Source organism: Otolemur garnettii, unplaced genomic scaffold (assembly GCF_000181295.1).
Source record: "Otolemur garnettii isolate 467f Iridium unplaced genomic scaffold, OtoGar3 scaffold00013, whole genome shotgun sequence".
Taxonomy (NCBI): Eukaryota; Metazoa; Chordata; class Mammalia; order Primates; family Galagidae; genus Otolemur; species Otolemur garnettii.
Genome location: NW_003852408.1, coordinates 20,051,908 through 20,065,818, shown reverse-complemented (window position 1 = coordinate 20,065,818; position 13,911 = coordinate 20,051,908). Strand labels below are relative to the sequence as shown.

The window sequence follows — 13,911 nt, the reverse complement described above, 5'->3', positions numbered from 1 at the left end:
TCACCTACATACTGCAAAATTTGATAATTTTATGGTTATTTGTGTTTCTAAAAAATTTTTTCCAATGTCATAAATATACTATTTCTAGTTACTGATGCTCAAATTGCTTATTGTCTATCCATTCTTCTCTAAACTGAGAATTGGCTTGAATTATTAAAGTTAGCTAATGTTGACTAATTATTTAAGCTTATATTAATTCAACACACTTATGTTTAGTCTTAGAGTCTGGCCCTGACAACTAAATCCCTAATTCTATAAGCTAGACTTTCTTTTGAGCTGGTATTCAGAGAGTTCAGCGCCTTAAGTCACATTTAGCACAATTACCAACATTGAATTAAGAGTACACTGTGGTAGTCACTTAAACTCTACTAAAAGGACAGATGACTAGACTAGTATAAATGTAGTATAGGTAAAGCCAAAATTAAAGGGGTAACTAGCTATCATTATCCCGTAGTTCAATAATATGATGTCATTACCCATATGGCTTTTTTATAATGTAGTAAAAGCCACTACTTTGAAATGAGAGAGTTTATTTCTGCTTGCATATATTTTTGTATTAAGAACCCAACTTATTAATATTTTCAAATTCATTAAGAAAAATTAAAAACTGTTTTACCACCTAAGAGTTAGGTATTTGACATAAAAAAAGAACACATGTATAGGTCTGATACATATAAATATGTGCTTAACAAAGCATAAATGAGATAATTTTTTTAACTAAGAAATCAAGCCTTTGTAGTAACAATTTAGGCTTTGGAAGGTGAGCTAATGGGAACTCAAGCTATGATTTACATTTCATAATAAATTGTACATATGCTTATTAATACGCATTAATTTATTCTGTTTCCACAAAACATTTGCTTCATCAATTGTTGTTTTAGCAAGCACTTTATCACAAACATGACAATTCCCTGATGATGGTCTACTAGATGCATAATCAGAATGAGACTCACCGATGATACATTACCCACTAAGATGACACGTTCTGGGAAGAATCTATTAAAAACTAATCTAGAAAACTCAGTAAGTTTTAATTTATGGCTATGAAACTTCACGTGTCCTTATATAATTGGTTTACTAACATCCTTTATGCAATGTGGTGCACAGAACGCTTAGGAACAAAGGAACATAAGTCAGAGGAATAAAACAAATTTGCCTTACAGACAGCATACCAAACAACGTAACTTACACCGAGACCTTGAACATCCTGCACTGAAGGCCAAAGTGGGATCACTGGACCATTGGGTAATGAAATGATAATTTGAAGTTCACTCAGCATTGTGGTATCATGATAATGGAACTAGGAAAATGATGCAATGCAAAAATTCTAAAGGAGAGTTTTTGCTATTGTTTATTATTGTTACTGTTTTGGAGTTGTGAATGCAACACCTGGCAGTGTGCGGTGTTTTAAAATCAAGCTTCCACCCTGGGTCTGGTGATAGGTGAAGGAAAGGTTCTCAGTTCAAGACCTGCTGAGTATGTTCCTTAAAGTTATAGCATTTTAACTTCCTTTGCTTCCTCCCTATTCACATCTCTAGCATGTATTTTTATTTCAGTTGGAATGAGGGTTGATAAATTAACTTCTGATGATATCAAAAAAACATTATCTATATCATGAGATCTTTATTTTTGTTATTATTTTTTTTCAGCATTTGCAGTTTTTGGCTGGGGCTGGGTTTGAACCCACTACCTCTGGCATATGGAGCCGGTGCCCTACCCTTTTGAGCCACAGGTGCTGCCCCATGAGAGGTTTATTTTATATTTTACTTATTTCTGGAATTGAGTGTTAATTTGAAAAAAAAAAAAACTACTTACTTTTACTCTGAATGTTTGTTTGCTAGATATTTGAGAAGGAAAAAATATAAAAGAAATTTCTGTGTTCCTTTTTAACTACAAAAACAATTATTATGATTTTTAGCTTAAAAATTAATGTTCTGTATATATGAAATTGAATTAACTATGACTAACAGAATTGCTTATATGTATTCCAATGTAAAAAAAAAAAACTGTATCAGAACTATATCAAAATGTAATTAAAAAGTGTCACCAACAAACTATAAATGTAAATTTAAAGGAAGTATCCTCTTCTAAAATAAATATCACATGGATTAACATATACATTGCTTTAAATGTGCAAATCTTAACATTTAAAAATATTAGCTTGTTAGCAATATAAACCAGAAAATACTTAAATTCATAAGTTATCTGTTATAATTTTAGAATTTTTATTTAATAAGTAAAATACAGTTGCTGCCACTCATCAGATTTAATGGTGCAACAAAATAAACCAGTAATCAGTGCATTTCTGAAAAGAATCCTATTCTATTCTAAAAAGATATCTCACTATGTTCTCCAATAGATCTCATTTGTGCTATAAATTCTATGAGAAAGATACACTTCATGTAGTAGAATAGAACAATTCAAGTTAATCAATAGCCAACGCAGTGAAGGAATGACTTCTGGGAAGGCTGAGCATTTTTCTTAATCCTGAAATGACTAAACATGATCCCATTATAATAAGATATTAAAGACTCAGTGTGCCTGAGTCAAACAGGAAGGGGAAAGAAAGCAGGAGAATAAGAGGGCGAACTCCCGGACATACAAAGCAGTCTGTGTCCTTAGGTCCTGAGCAGCCTCCAGCACATTCTCTGTGGCAGCAGTCACTGACGTAGGGTCCGTAGCATCTGCCATCACATTGTTCTGCACACACTGTCCTTGTCACTGCAGAAAACAGAGATGGGTCCTTGATCAATGTCCACCACCAAAGAAACTCATAAGGTATTAAGAGTAGCTGAGAAAAGCTGAGTTCTGGAGCAACAATTTGCTCAACCCACCAGTGATTCAATTCAGCCAATATTCAATGAATGAAGTCTGCAACTAGATCAAAATTATTATACAAAACCCTTCAAAATTAATGCATAATTTGTTTTGTTTTTATAGTATTTCTTGTTTCAACAAATAATTACAGTCCTTTGCCAAAATAAGACAGCCTAACAAGAAAGAGTCCAATTTCAAACCAGAAGCAGTGGAGCAAGCCTGTGATCCTCACTACTGGGAGTCTGAGGCTACAGGATTGCTAGAGCCCAGGAGCTGGAGGCGGTAATGTGCCATGACTGCAGCTGTGAATAGCCACTGCACTCCAGCCTGGGCAACACAGTGAGACTGTGTCTAACTTTTTTTAAAAATGAGCTCACTGAGTAAGACATTTAACAGCTTGGGAAAAGTAAAGTCATTACCCAATGGTCACAGCTAGGTGCTATGATAGAAGGTCTACCCAGACATGGATCTAAGAGTTTTAGTAGTTAAACCAGGAAAAGAAACATAAACTTTTCTTTAATTCACATTACATTTTATGTAAGGAGAGGAAGAAAGCAAGGGCAAGGGAAGGGAGGGAGCCATCATACTGAACACACAGAACAAGGGTTTCACTGGTCATTACTTATATAAATCCTGCAATCCATGCTGACAACATCATATCAAGTAAAAGCAACATATAGTAAGTAAAAGTGAAGTACTGTAAAAAGAGCCTGTGTATCAAAATTATAGTAACAAGGAACATAGTTCTGCTTGTTTACTTATTCCTTTCTCTTTTCTTTCTTCTTCTTCTTTTTTTTTTTCTATTTTGAGACAGAGTCTTACTATGCCACCCTTGGTGTCACAGCTCACAGCAACCTCAAACTCTTGGGCTTTAAGCGATTCTTTTGCCTCAGCCTCCCAAGTAGATGGGACTACAGGCACTCGCCACAAAGCCCGGCTAATTTTTTGTTGCAGTTGTCATTGTTGTTCAGCAGGCCCAGGCCTGGTTCAAACCCACCAGCCTTGGTGTATGTGACTGGTGCCGTAACCACTGTGCTACGGGTGCTGAGCCTTGTTTATGTATTCTAAAGAAATTTGTTTAAAGTATTTAAGTTATAAATTTTACAGGATATACAAGTATATAGTATATCACTTCATAGCTTTAATATTTCCACTTGTTTCTTCCTATATTTTTAATTTCAAAATATTAAGGGGGTACAAATGTCTTAGATTACGTGGGTCGCTTTTATAATGCTTTAGTCCTGGCTATAGGAGTGTCCATCCTAAACAGTATTCGCTGTACCCATTAGGTAGGTGTTTGCCTCTGTCTTTCCACCACCTGCCCTGTGCTTCATAATTCTAAGATTCCTTTGCAGCTACTCAATCAAGACTCTAAGCATTAGTATTCCTCAGACATTGTCTTGATAATTTTAAGGGGGTGGACTGGTCTCATTCCTGGATAAAAATCATTCATCCCTTACTTTGCATTCTACTTATAGGTAGATGACTTTGCAGGCCCTAAACTGAATTCTCTACGCAGTTGTGGCGTTTATTTCCAGCTTTCTGTAGAAGTCACTATTTGGATATCCTAAGGTGGAGAAATAATGATGTAACTCACGTTCTCACCCCCACTGAGTAAACAGATCCCTTCACTTCCTTCCAATTAATCTTTCATGCTACTTTAAAAGCAATGGCTTGAAAATATCAGCCATTGTATTATAACATTAGTGTTGATGCATAGTGTGAAACTTACTGGTAACCTTATACTAGAGGATTAAACCTTCAGCAAGGATAAAAGTCTTTCATAAACTGTGTACCATGGCTACTACTGCTGGTCTCTTTACTCTCAAGTCTGTTTCTCACATCAGCCAGAGAGAAACACAACTGGCAAAGTCCTTATTCCTTGCACCATATGCAGTAGTGAGTCTCATTGCCTCTCACAAGGCATTTCTCCATGGTGGAAAGCCTGCCTGCTCTCTCTGTCTAGAAGATACATCTTCTGAAACTTTCCCCAATGCATCTCCAAGCTGAGTTATTCTCTCACTCTTGCTTCTGAACAAGCATGAAGGTAAAGCTAATGCAGCAGTCTATGTACTCGGAAGGTCTAGACTCAAATCCGCAGTTGCCCATGTGATACAGGCAAGTTAGTTAATCACTCGCTATTTTGCTTCACTGTTCTAAAGATGGAGTTAGTATTTCTGCCTCCCTACTGGGATTGAAGGTAAATACAGACACAGATAGAAACTGCTTAACATGGTCCCTATGAACAGCACTCAGCACATGTTAGATGTTTTTTACTGCATTTATATTTTGCTTATTTTTTCATGTTTCTTCTTCCAACCAAACTATGGGTTTATTGAAGTTTATTGTCTTATTGAACTTTTAATCCTTTGTGATAATTCCAGTGGTTTGTACTTAGTATGTAAGTATTCCTTCCAAGTAAATACATAAACCACATGTTGAGAACTGAGGGAAAGTATCTGCTGAATGTTTAATGCACTTACCAGAGGGATAAAAATATGTAGAAAATTAGAGGTAAGGCACTAAGAAATGTAAACAGAGGAATGTTTAATGACTAAGAAATAAAGGATATCAAAATATAGATAACTTGGAATTATTTTAGTATTCATTCTTACATTTAAGTTCTCTAAAAATTCTGCTGTTCATTGTTTAATAAGTCCATATTTTATTTGGATCCTTTTCCATTAAAGATGATCATAATATTCATAAAATAATTCACAATGTTTAAATATGAATAATATCCTTTCATTGGACATGATCTAATTACTTACTAAGCATAATAGTATAATAATATGAAGATCAAATAGTTTCTAAAACAGCATTTGGACTTGCCTTCTGTCTCCTTTTAATTTTGTAAAAATACAGTTACCTGATATACCTTATCATAGATTATAGAAGATTTTGAAAAAACAATGACAATTTTTTTGACATGGGTTTGTGAGGCTATATTTTGTATTTCCAACTTGGGTTACATCAAATTTCATAATAATTTATTTATCTTTGGGTCTACCCCTTTACCTTTAAGTTTTTGCTCAAATTGCAACTTTGTAGGGAAGTCTGCCCCCTATTTATTACTAAGTCTTTTCCAAACAACAGACTCTTGGTCAACCTAAAGTTTCTCAGAAATAGAATTCATAAGCCAGTATTTTAAAATTTCTGCCCTAATGATACCAGAAAGGTGGCGCCCCAGCCAGCTTAGCCAAGTGGGGCTGGAGGACCTGCCGCCTCCATCTTGGCAGTGTTGGTGGCAGCAGCAGGCAGAGGAACCAGCAGGCTGGAGAGAAAGCAAGTGAGGGGAGCTACCCTCCCCCACTGGAGGCTCCAGTAGCCAAAGGATCCAGACACAAGTGGGGGAAGACACTGGCGATTCCTCCAGTGCATCTCGGATTGGTCCATTTTCAAAACCTGCTCCCGACTTGTCTATTTTCAGGCCCTAAAAGCTCATTGGACAACTGCCCCATATAAGCCCCTGAGCAGAGAGCCCAAGCACAGATCTCTGCAGACCTCTGAGGGAGAGAGAGCAGAAGAGCAAGAGCTGTAACACTTGTATCCTGCTATGTAAGGAGGTTTGGCTCTTTGTAAGAGCTGTGACACGTGTATCCTGCTCTGCAAGGAGGTTTGGCTCTTTGTAAGAGCTGTGACACTTGTATAAGAGCTGTTATAGCTGTCTAAGCTATAACACTTATATATTCTGCTCTGCAGGGAGGTTTGGCTCTTTGTAAGAGCTGTGACATTTATATAAAACATATATTACTGCTGATCCTGCTCTGCAAGGTTTGGCTCTTTGTGAGAGCTGTAACATCTGTTGAATAAAACCTAACTACTATTGATCCTGTGGTCTGTTGATTCATTCATCAAATTGTTGAGAACAAGAGCCTGGAAATCCAGTATCAGAAATCTGGTATCACTAACACACTCTCTTCTACCTAATAAGTTTCCTACAGAGGGGTAAAATAGTTATTTAAATGGAAAGGCAAAAGTGGAGCTGGGTCAGTCTTAAACTAGAACGCTCTTTCCAATTTTATCAAGTCAAAACTTGTTGCCACACAGAGTAAGGCCTTACATGTGCCTATATCCTGATTTGAAAAGGGAAAGGATTTTGTACTTTAAACATTTTAAAAATTATTTTAACCAACAACATAACGATTAACATAAGGAAAAAGACTCTCAGAAGTGATGTATTATTTTTTTTTTTTAAATAATTGGACCTAGCAAAGTGGAATTATCAAAAAGGTATCTAGGCTTCTATTTTCACAGCACAGAAGAAAATATAACTGCTTCTCTTTTATTCCTAGTTTCTAATTAGTTTGGCAGTAGCTGCTCTAAATGAACTGACCAGGCCATGCCATGAGGATTACTCCCCATGGGTAACAAAACTGTTTATTCCAAAGTGTAATACAGATACGTGTATGGTTCTGATGGAAATTAAGAGTCAGTTAATAAAAGTATGCCCAGATCTAGGCGGTTACTAATTAGGTTTGACTCCTGTCCCAGAGAAATCCCTGGTGATCCATGGACTATGGCATGATATTGTTAGTTGTGTCAAAGAGGAAAGGGATCTTGTCTCATCCAGTCTTCATCACCAGCTCATTTCTTCACTTCCTTAATGAAATTTTACCCAACCAATTTTATATAGACATGACCCATGATTCATTGAGAGAATGTTAAAGTTGATTTTAAACTATACTCTTGGCCACCAGGGAAATTCTCTCTTATTAATAGGCTGTTAGCATTTCCAAAGTTTGTCAGTCAGGATTCAGAAAACAATATTGTCCTATTACATTCATGATAAAAATATTCTTGAGAATGAGTATGTTCATTCATGTGAATGTGTTTACATGTTCCTCATGGGACAATAAATACTGGTTTCAAGGAAATAAAGAGTGTGAATCTACATAAAGAGACCACAGTAGACTTTTAAAACTATTTTTTTACATTAGAATTGAAGGCTGTCCCTTAAAGTCTGCCAATAAATGATATATTGGAGGTAAAGTAGTAATTAAATTGGAATAACTATATAATGGATCTGTAACAAATCAAGAAATATTTAAAAAGTTGACATTCAAATTTTTAAAATTACTTTGGATTATAGTAGACCACACCTATCTACCCACAACCTTGAAGGAAAAACAAGTGAAAAAAACAAACAAAAACCCTTATCTCTTTTGCTTATCCAAGTTTGTTATCCTAGTCTCCTTACTTGAGGAGTATAAAAATAGTATCTCTTTCACCCAATAAATATCTGAATGCATTTCTTCTCTAATTGGAAAAAAGTTGCCAATTTGTAATGAAATAATTATACAATAATGAAATTTAAAAATCACAGAGCCTCATAAAAGGAGAACGATGAATAAATAATATTTATTAAACCAGTGAATGCTATCTAATCTAAATTTATAATTTTATTGATGAAGGAACTAAAATTGAGATAAACTTGCCTATGGACAAATCCAAAATAATGTTCAGACAGCTCTAAAAAATATATTATTCCTTTGGTATATTCCAGGTAATTTCTAGTTTTGATGAGCATAAAGATCATGCGAACTCCCTGAGGGTGCACAAACTGATGGGAGATTCTTTGAAAAGTGATTTGTCTCTGCCAAATTTGTGTATGTAAATTCACATGTGACCAAGCAATTTTATGTCTAGAAATTTGACTTATGGAAGAACATGCACATGTGGGCAAATACATTTATTAAAATATTCACTGGTTGTAATTGAGGCTATTATGAGTTAGTTTGGGTATCTGGTCTCTCCAAATCTCATGCTAAAATTTGATCCCTAATGTTGGGGTGGGACCAAGTGGGAGGTGTTAGATCACAGGGACAGAGTCCTCATGAATGGTTTGGTGCTTTCCCCACAGTAATAAATGAGTTCTCCCTTTATCGGTTCACACTGGAGCTGGTTGCTTAAAAGACCATGGACTCTCTCTAGCTCCCTTGCTCACCGGGAGGCGCACCTGTTTCCCCTTTGCCTTCTGCCTTGTTTGGAATCTCCCTGGACCTTTACCAGAAGCAGATGCTGGCGTGATATTTCTTATACAGCCTGCAGAAGCATGTGCCAAATAAACCTCTTTTCTTTATAAATTGTCTAGACTCAGGTATTTCCTTGTATAGCAACACAAACTGGATGAACACATAATGTAACCTAAGCATAGACAATTAAGAAGTTGGTTAAGTAAATTATTATACTGTACAACTTGGAAAACAGCTGTAGCTTTAAAAAAAAAAAGGATGAAGTTATTCTCTACATACTGAAATGAGAGGATTTTTAAAAATATAATGCCAGTGAAATAAAAATGATAGAAGAATAGTTATAGTATACTTGTTTTTTTGTGAAACACACAAAACAAAATCCTAGAATTTCATGTACTTATATGCATTTATATACATACACACACCCAAATCCCAAATTTATTGCCATAAACAAATCGACTTATGGAAAAAAACGTAGGTTAGAGGAAGGGTACTCACTGACGGTAGACACTATTACTTTTAACTTTATACATTTAAATATCATATGAATTTTAAAAACTACAATAAAATAACCTACGCATTTGGCAGAGCAAGTTAATACAGATGAAGAAGTTAACATTTGGAAGTATAAACTAGCTTATCCTAGGTCACATAATAAGCTATTATCAAAGTATACTTTAAAATTAGTTTCCTAACTCCTATATATCTTCACTGACATGTTTGAATTAAATGAAGAGCCCCAAACATTAGGTGTCTAAATGTAAAGACCAAAGGAAGGAGGAGAGGAGGGGAAGAAACTATTTTAAATATAACATCGAATAACTAAATGATCCAACACACATCTGCTTTTCTCCTCTGAAAAAGTCTGTGTTCAAGCCATTTTCAGTAACACTATTTTGAGCGATGATAATAAAAACCAAAATGTGAGTCAAGTGCCCTCTAAGTTTGAGATCCAGAGCGGGCCAACACTGAGGTATATACATATAGCTCAGTTATAATAAAGACCTTTATTGAGGAGCCACTGGAATAGGACACTTTTCAAGTATACCAGGAAAAACAGTTTGCTTTTTTCTCATAGAACATGTTTGGGATTATCTTGTTAAAATGACAATCATGTTGCCTGCAAGTTAAATGACACTCCTTTGTACTATTTTTCAAACTTGTTTTTAAAATCACAATTTACATTATAAACTACATTGTGTATCCCACCTCAGTCCACAGATGCATGATGAAATGTCTTTGGGAACGTTATTTGACCCTAATTAAGTGCAGAGCATTTGGATACTGTCTTTTCTGCTCTATTCTAAAGTGCTCTATTTTATTCCAATCTATCCTATGTCAATAAAAATGTAATGTTGGGTAGAGCCCACTGAAGTGATTTTATAATTCACTCACAAGTTGCAACCAGCAGTTTGAAAGCACTGCTCAATTGCATGGACAAAGGTCAAATTAAGAAATTAGAGAAACCACTCTGTGCTCTTTTTATAGAGTGCAACACATCAGCCCTCTAATGAATTCAGGAACTGAAGCCACTGGGATAAAAGTTTCTTTTTCTAAAGTTTTAGGATCCCAGAAGCTAGAGAAAATCATTGCACACAAGTGCCCCCACAATACCTTCCCTTCAGGATGGTGCCATTGAGATTGATTATCCCCAGAGAGGTGTGCTTTGTATCCCCACTAACACCACTAGAAATCTGACATAGTTAAATCCGAATTTCTCCTCAATGTCAGTTTGTTAAACTGTGGGCCAACACAAAACAACATTTGAGATTCTCTTCAAGTGATCTATTTATAGAAAATAATATATCCATAGATATTAAATAAAGCTTTCAGGCATTATTATTATTATTATTTGAGACAGGGTCTCACTATGTCACCCTCTGTAGAATGCTGTGATGTCACAGCTCATAGCAACCTCAAATTCTTGAGCTCAGCCTTCCACGTAGCTGGGACTACAGGTGCCCACCACAAAACCCAGCTATTTTTTGTTGCAGTTGTCATTGTTGTTTTGGCAGGCCCGGGCTGGGCTTGAACTTGCCACCTTCAATATATGTGGCTGGTGCTGTAACCACTGTGCTATAGGTGCCGAGCAAGCTTTTATGCATTATTAATACACTGATAAAACAAATTATCATCTTTCTAATCTGGACAAAAGTTTGAAAGTCCTCAAACATTACTTAAAAAGTCTTGTCATAATAGTGTATGATTTCTTTCCTTTCTTAAATTTCTGAAATAACATATACAATACACATATTAATGAAATACAAGTCACCACAAATATGTAAATTCAAAACCAAATCATTCATTCTCTTACCACAGCAATACCATTGGATGTGTCCTTGACCTCCCTATGATGGTTCCATAACACTGTGACAGTTAAGAGAGCACAAAACATACCACAAAGTAATTCAAAGTAACTCAGATCTTTAACAGCATTTTTTCAAATTCCATGAAAGGGGCATAGTCCCCATTCATGCCTCTGAAAAAAATTCCAACTTTCTACATTTCTCTACACCCTGGAAATTCCTCATTCTCCTCCTTTAGAAATCTCTAACCTACTGCATCTTGCCTCTCCCACCTTGTTCTCAGTATACAGTAATGGAATGATTTACGAGGCCTGAACGAGAAAATACACAAGAAGCTGTTCGCACAAAACCAACACAACAGATGACTACAGGAAATTCTCTGGAGGTGACCTCTAGGCTGTAATTTTGACTTTACAAAATAGCTGTGCTAGATTAGACAACTTACTTAACCTCTCTGTGCTTCTGTTTCTTCATCTATAAAATGAAAATAACAAGTGTGCTTACCTCCTAAAGCTGTTGTGAAGATGTTTTGTATTATAGGAAATCATTAAGTTTGATATAGTGGCAACCGGTGAGCTTCATGGAAAGTGATGCTTTCGGTATTATTAAGTACCCAAATGAATGACAGTTATTATCTTGCTTTATAGTTTGGCATTTTTCACTAAATATTATATCATTAACATGTTTTTATAGACGCATAAATATGCTCCTGTTATATTATTTTACAAAGCTCTATGTTTTATTATTATGCGGATAAACTCAACAATCCTCTTTCTCAGATGTATAGTTTATATTGGTTACTATTATAAATATTGCTAGAATATATAACATTTAACACACATTTTGTGTTTGATAACTTAAGTGTTGAAATAAATTTCTTACTCCACAAAATTCAAATTTAAATCTTTTGATACAAATTATCAGTCCACATTGTAATGTTTACCTATTCATAATCTACCAAGAATAAGGGAGATTGCTCCAGTCCCCACACTTTGATCCTCACTAGGAATTATCTGAACATATTCAGTTTTTCAAAATTATTTATTATATGATAGGCTAAATACTTTTTGAGATTTATATGTAAATTTTAAATTCTTTTTAATTTTATTAAAATTTCTGTTTTTATTTTGTAACTATTGTATATCGAAAGACCTTCACTATTACATCCTTTTCATCTCTGCTCTTTCCTAGTACTTTCACTTATTCTTTGCTTTTTAAACATTTAGTCTATAATCCAACTATTTATATAGTTCTATCTGTACAAAGACTGTCTGGCTATAGTCTATCTCAGGTCTTTTATACATATAATTCACAATCCATATCATAGCTTGTTTTATTGTAGTCTCTATTTTATTCCACATGTGAGCTGTTTGTTCTAACATTATTTATTGAATGATCTATGCTTTCGCTATTTTTGAAAAAAAAACTAACTTTATAAAAACTAAATTGCTATGTAGGGTTCAGCCTCCATATGGACTTTCTATTAGATTCTATTGAACTGGTTCAATATGATGAGTACAATACTGTTTTAATACTTACTACTTCTCAACATTTTAATACTTGATGGACAAAACCCATTCCACACAGTAGTGTTTCTTTTCAAGCATCTGATATTTTACTAAATGTATTTTTCAGAATCACTTTAGACTTTATTGTTCAGTTAAAAAGAAACCACTGGAAATTGATTGATGATGTTTGGATGTACAGTTTAACTGTAGAAGAACTGATAATTTCTTAGAATAAGTCTTTCCATCATAGAATGTGGTAATTCTCTGATTTGAGTTTTTTGTTATGTCTTGGTGAAATACCATAGCTTGAGTTCTGTTTTAAATCATCAGTAACCACCTGTGAATGTTGGAGTCTGCCTTTCTGTCCCTTTCTCCCCTCTACACTCTTTCAATTAAATTTCATAATGTTAAATATGATGTTAAATACGTACAATTCCTCATCATAGGAGAAAACACACCCTGGCTAATATTTATTTGAGTTCAAGAAATACTGATACCAGAACAAAACCTGCAGGTAATAATTCTTTATCAACTCCCTTATAACAAAATTCATGGCAAATCATTTTTATTAAACCAAAAGTAATGATCTTCAGTGAGATAATAACATGTGAAACTAATTTTTTGAAATATTTTTGTTTTTTATAACCTTAACACAAATTAATATAGTGAATATATTAATACAGTGAATATTACTTTGAAAAATTCTCCTAGTAATGGAGATAAGTGGCCATGATAATGTTATGAACTATCAAATAACGTATAAAATTTATACTGGTTTGAGAAATAAAATATTAATATATCTGATATTTACAGAATTAATATTTATTCTAATATAATGGACAAAACTGTGGCTCGATACAAGAGAAATTACCCTATATCAAATTTCCCCTTCTTATCCTCTTTCATCCCAATGCTGTTTACTTAACTCTTTCTCCAACCAAATAATTCAAAATAGAAGATTATATATTTCAGACTAATGCAAGGAAGAGCTTTAAGGAGGATATTTTTCTCCAAGTTTACCAAATTCTCTAACCATAAGAGTGGTATGTAAGTGCTTGCCTTTATAAGAATGAAGTATCATACCCCTTTCCATTTCTTTTGCAGAGTGAGGATGGTGTCCTAGTCACAGCAGGCCACCTGTAGGTAATTTTGAAATTTTCCCTTTGATAGTCAAAGATAGCTACTCTAATGACAGTCAGCTCTTTTGCTGCGGAGACACGGATGAATCAGAATGATTGTTATCGCTTCCAGACTAACAAAATTCTTTTAATGGTAACATTTCCAGACGTTTGTTTTTCTCAATGT

At 34.7% G+C, this 13,911-nt stretch overlaps 1 protein-coding gene across 1 annotated transcript in view; it reads right to left on the bottom strand.

Moving 5' to 3' along the window:
• The window catches only part of ERBB4 (erb-b2 receptor tyrosine kinase 4), a gene marked incomplete at its 5' end in the record, with an annotated part of 720,994 nt that overhangs the window by 315,725 nt on the left and 391,358 nt on the right, over positions 1 to 13,911 (bottom strand). Inside the window, 2 exons of the mRNA XM_023510372.1 lie at positions 1,162 to 1,300; positions 2,603 to 2,721. Of these exons, the coding sequence (XP_023366140.1) occupies positions 1,162 to 1,300; positions 2,603 to 2,721 (258 nt within the window). The remainder of the gene's footprint in view (positions 1 to 1,161; positions 1,301 to 2,602; positions 2,722 to 13,911) is intronic.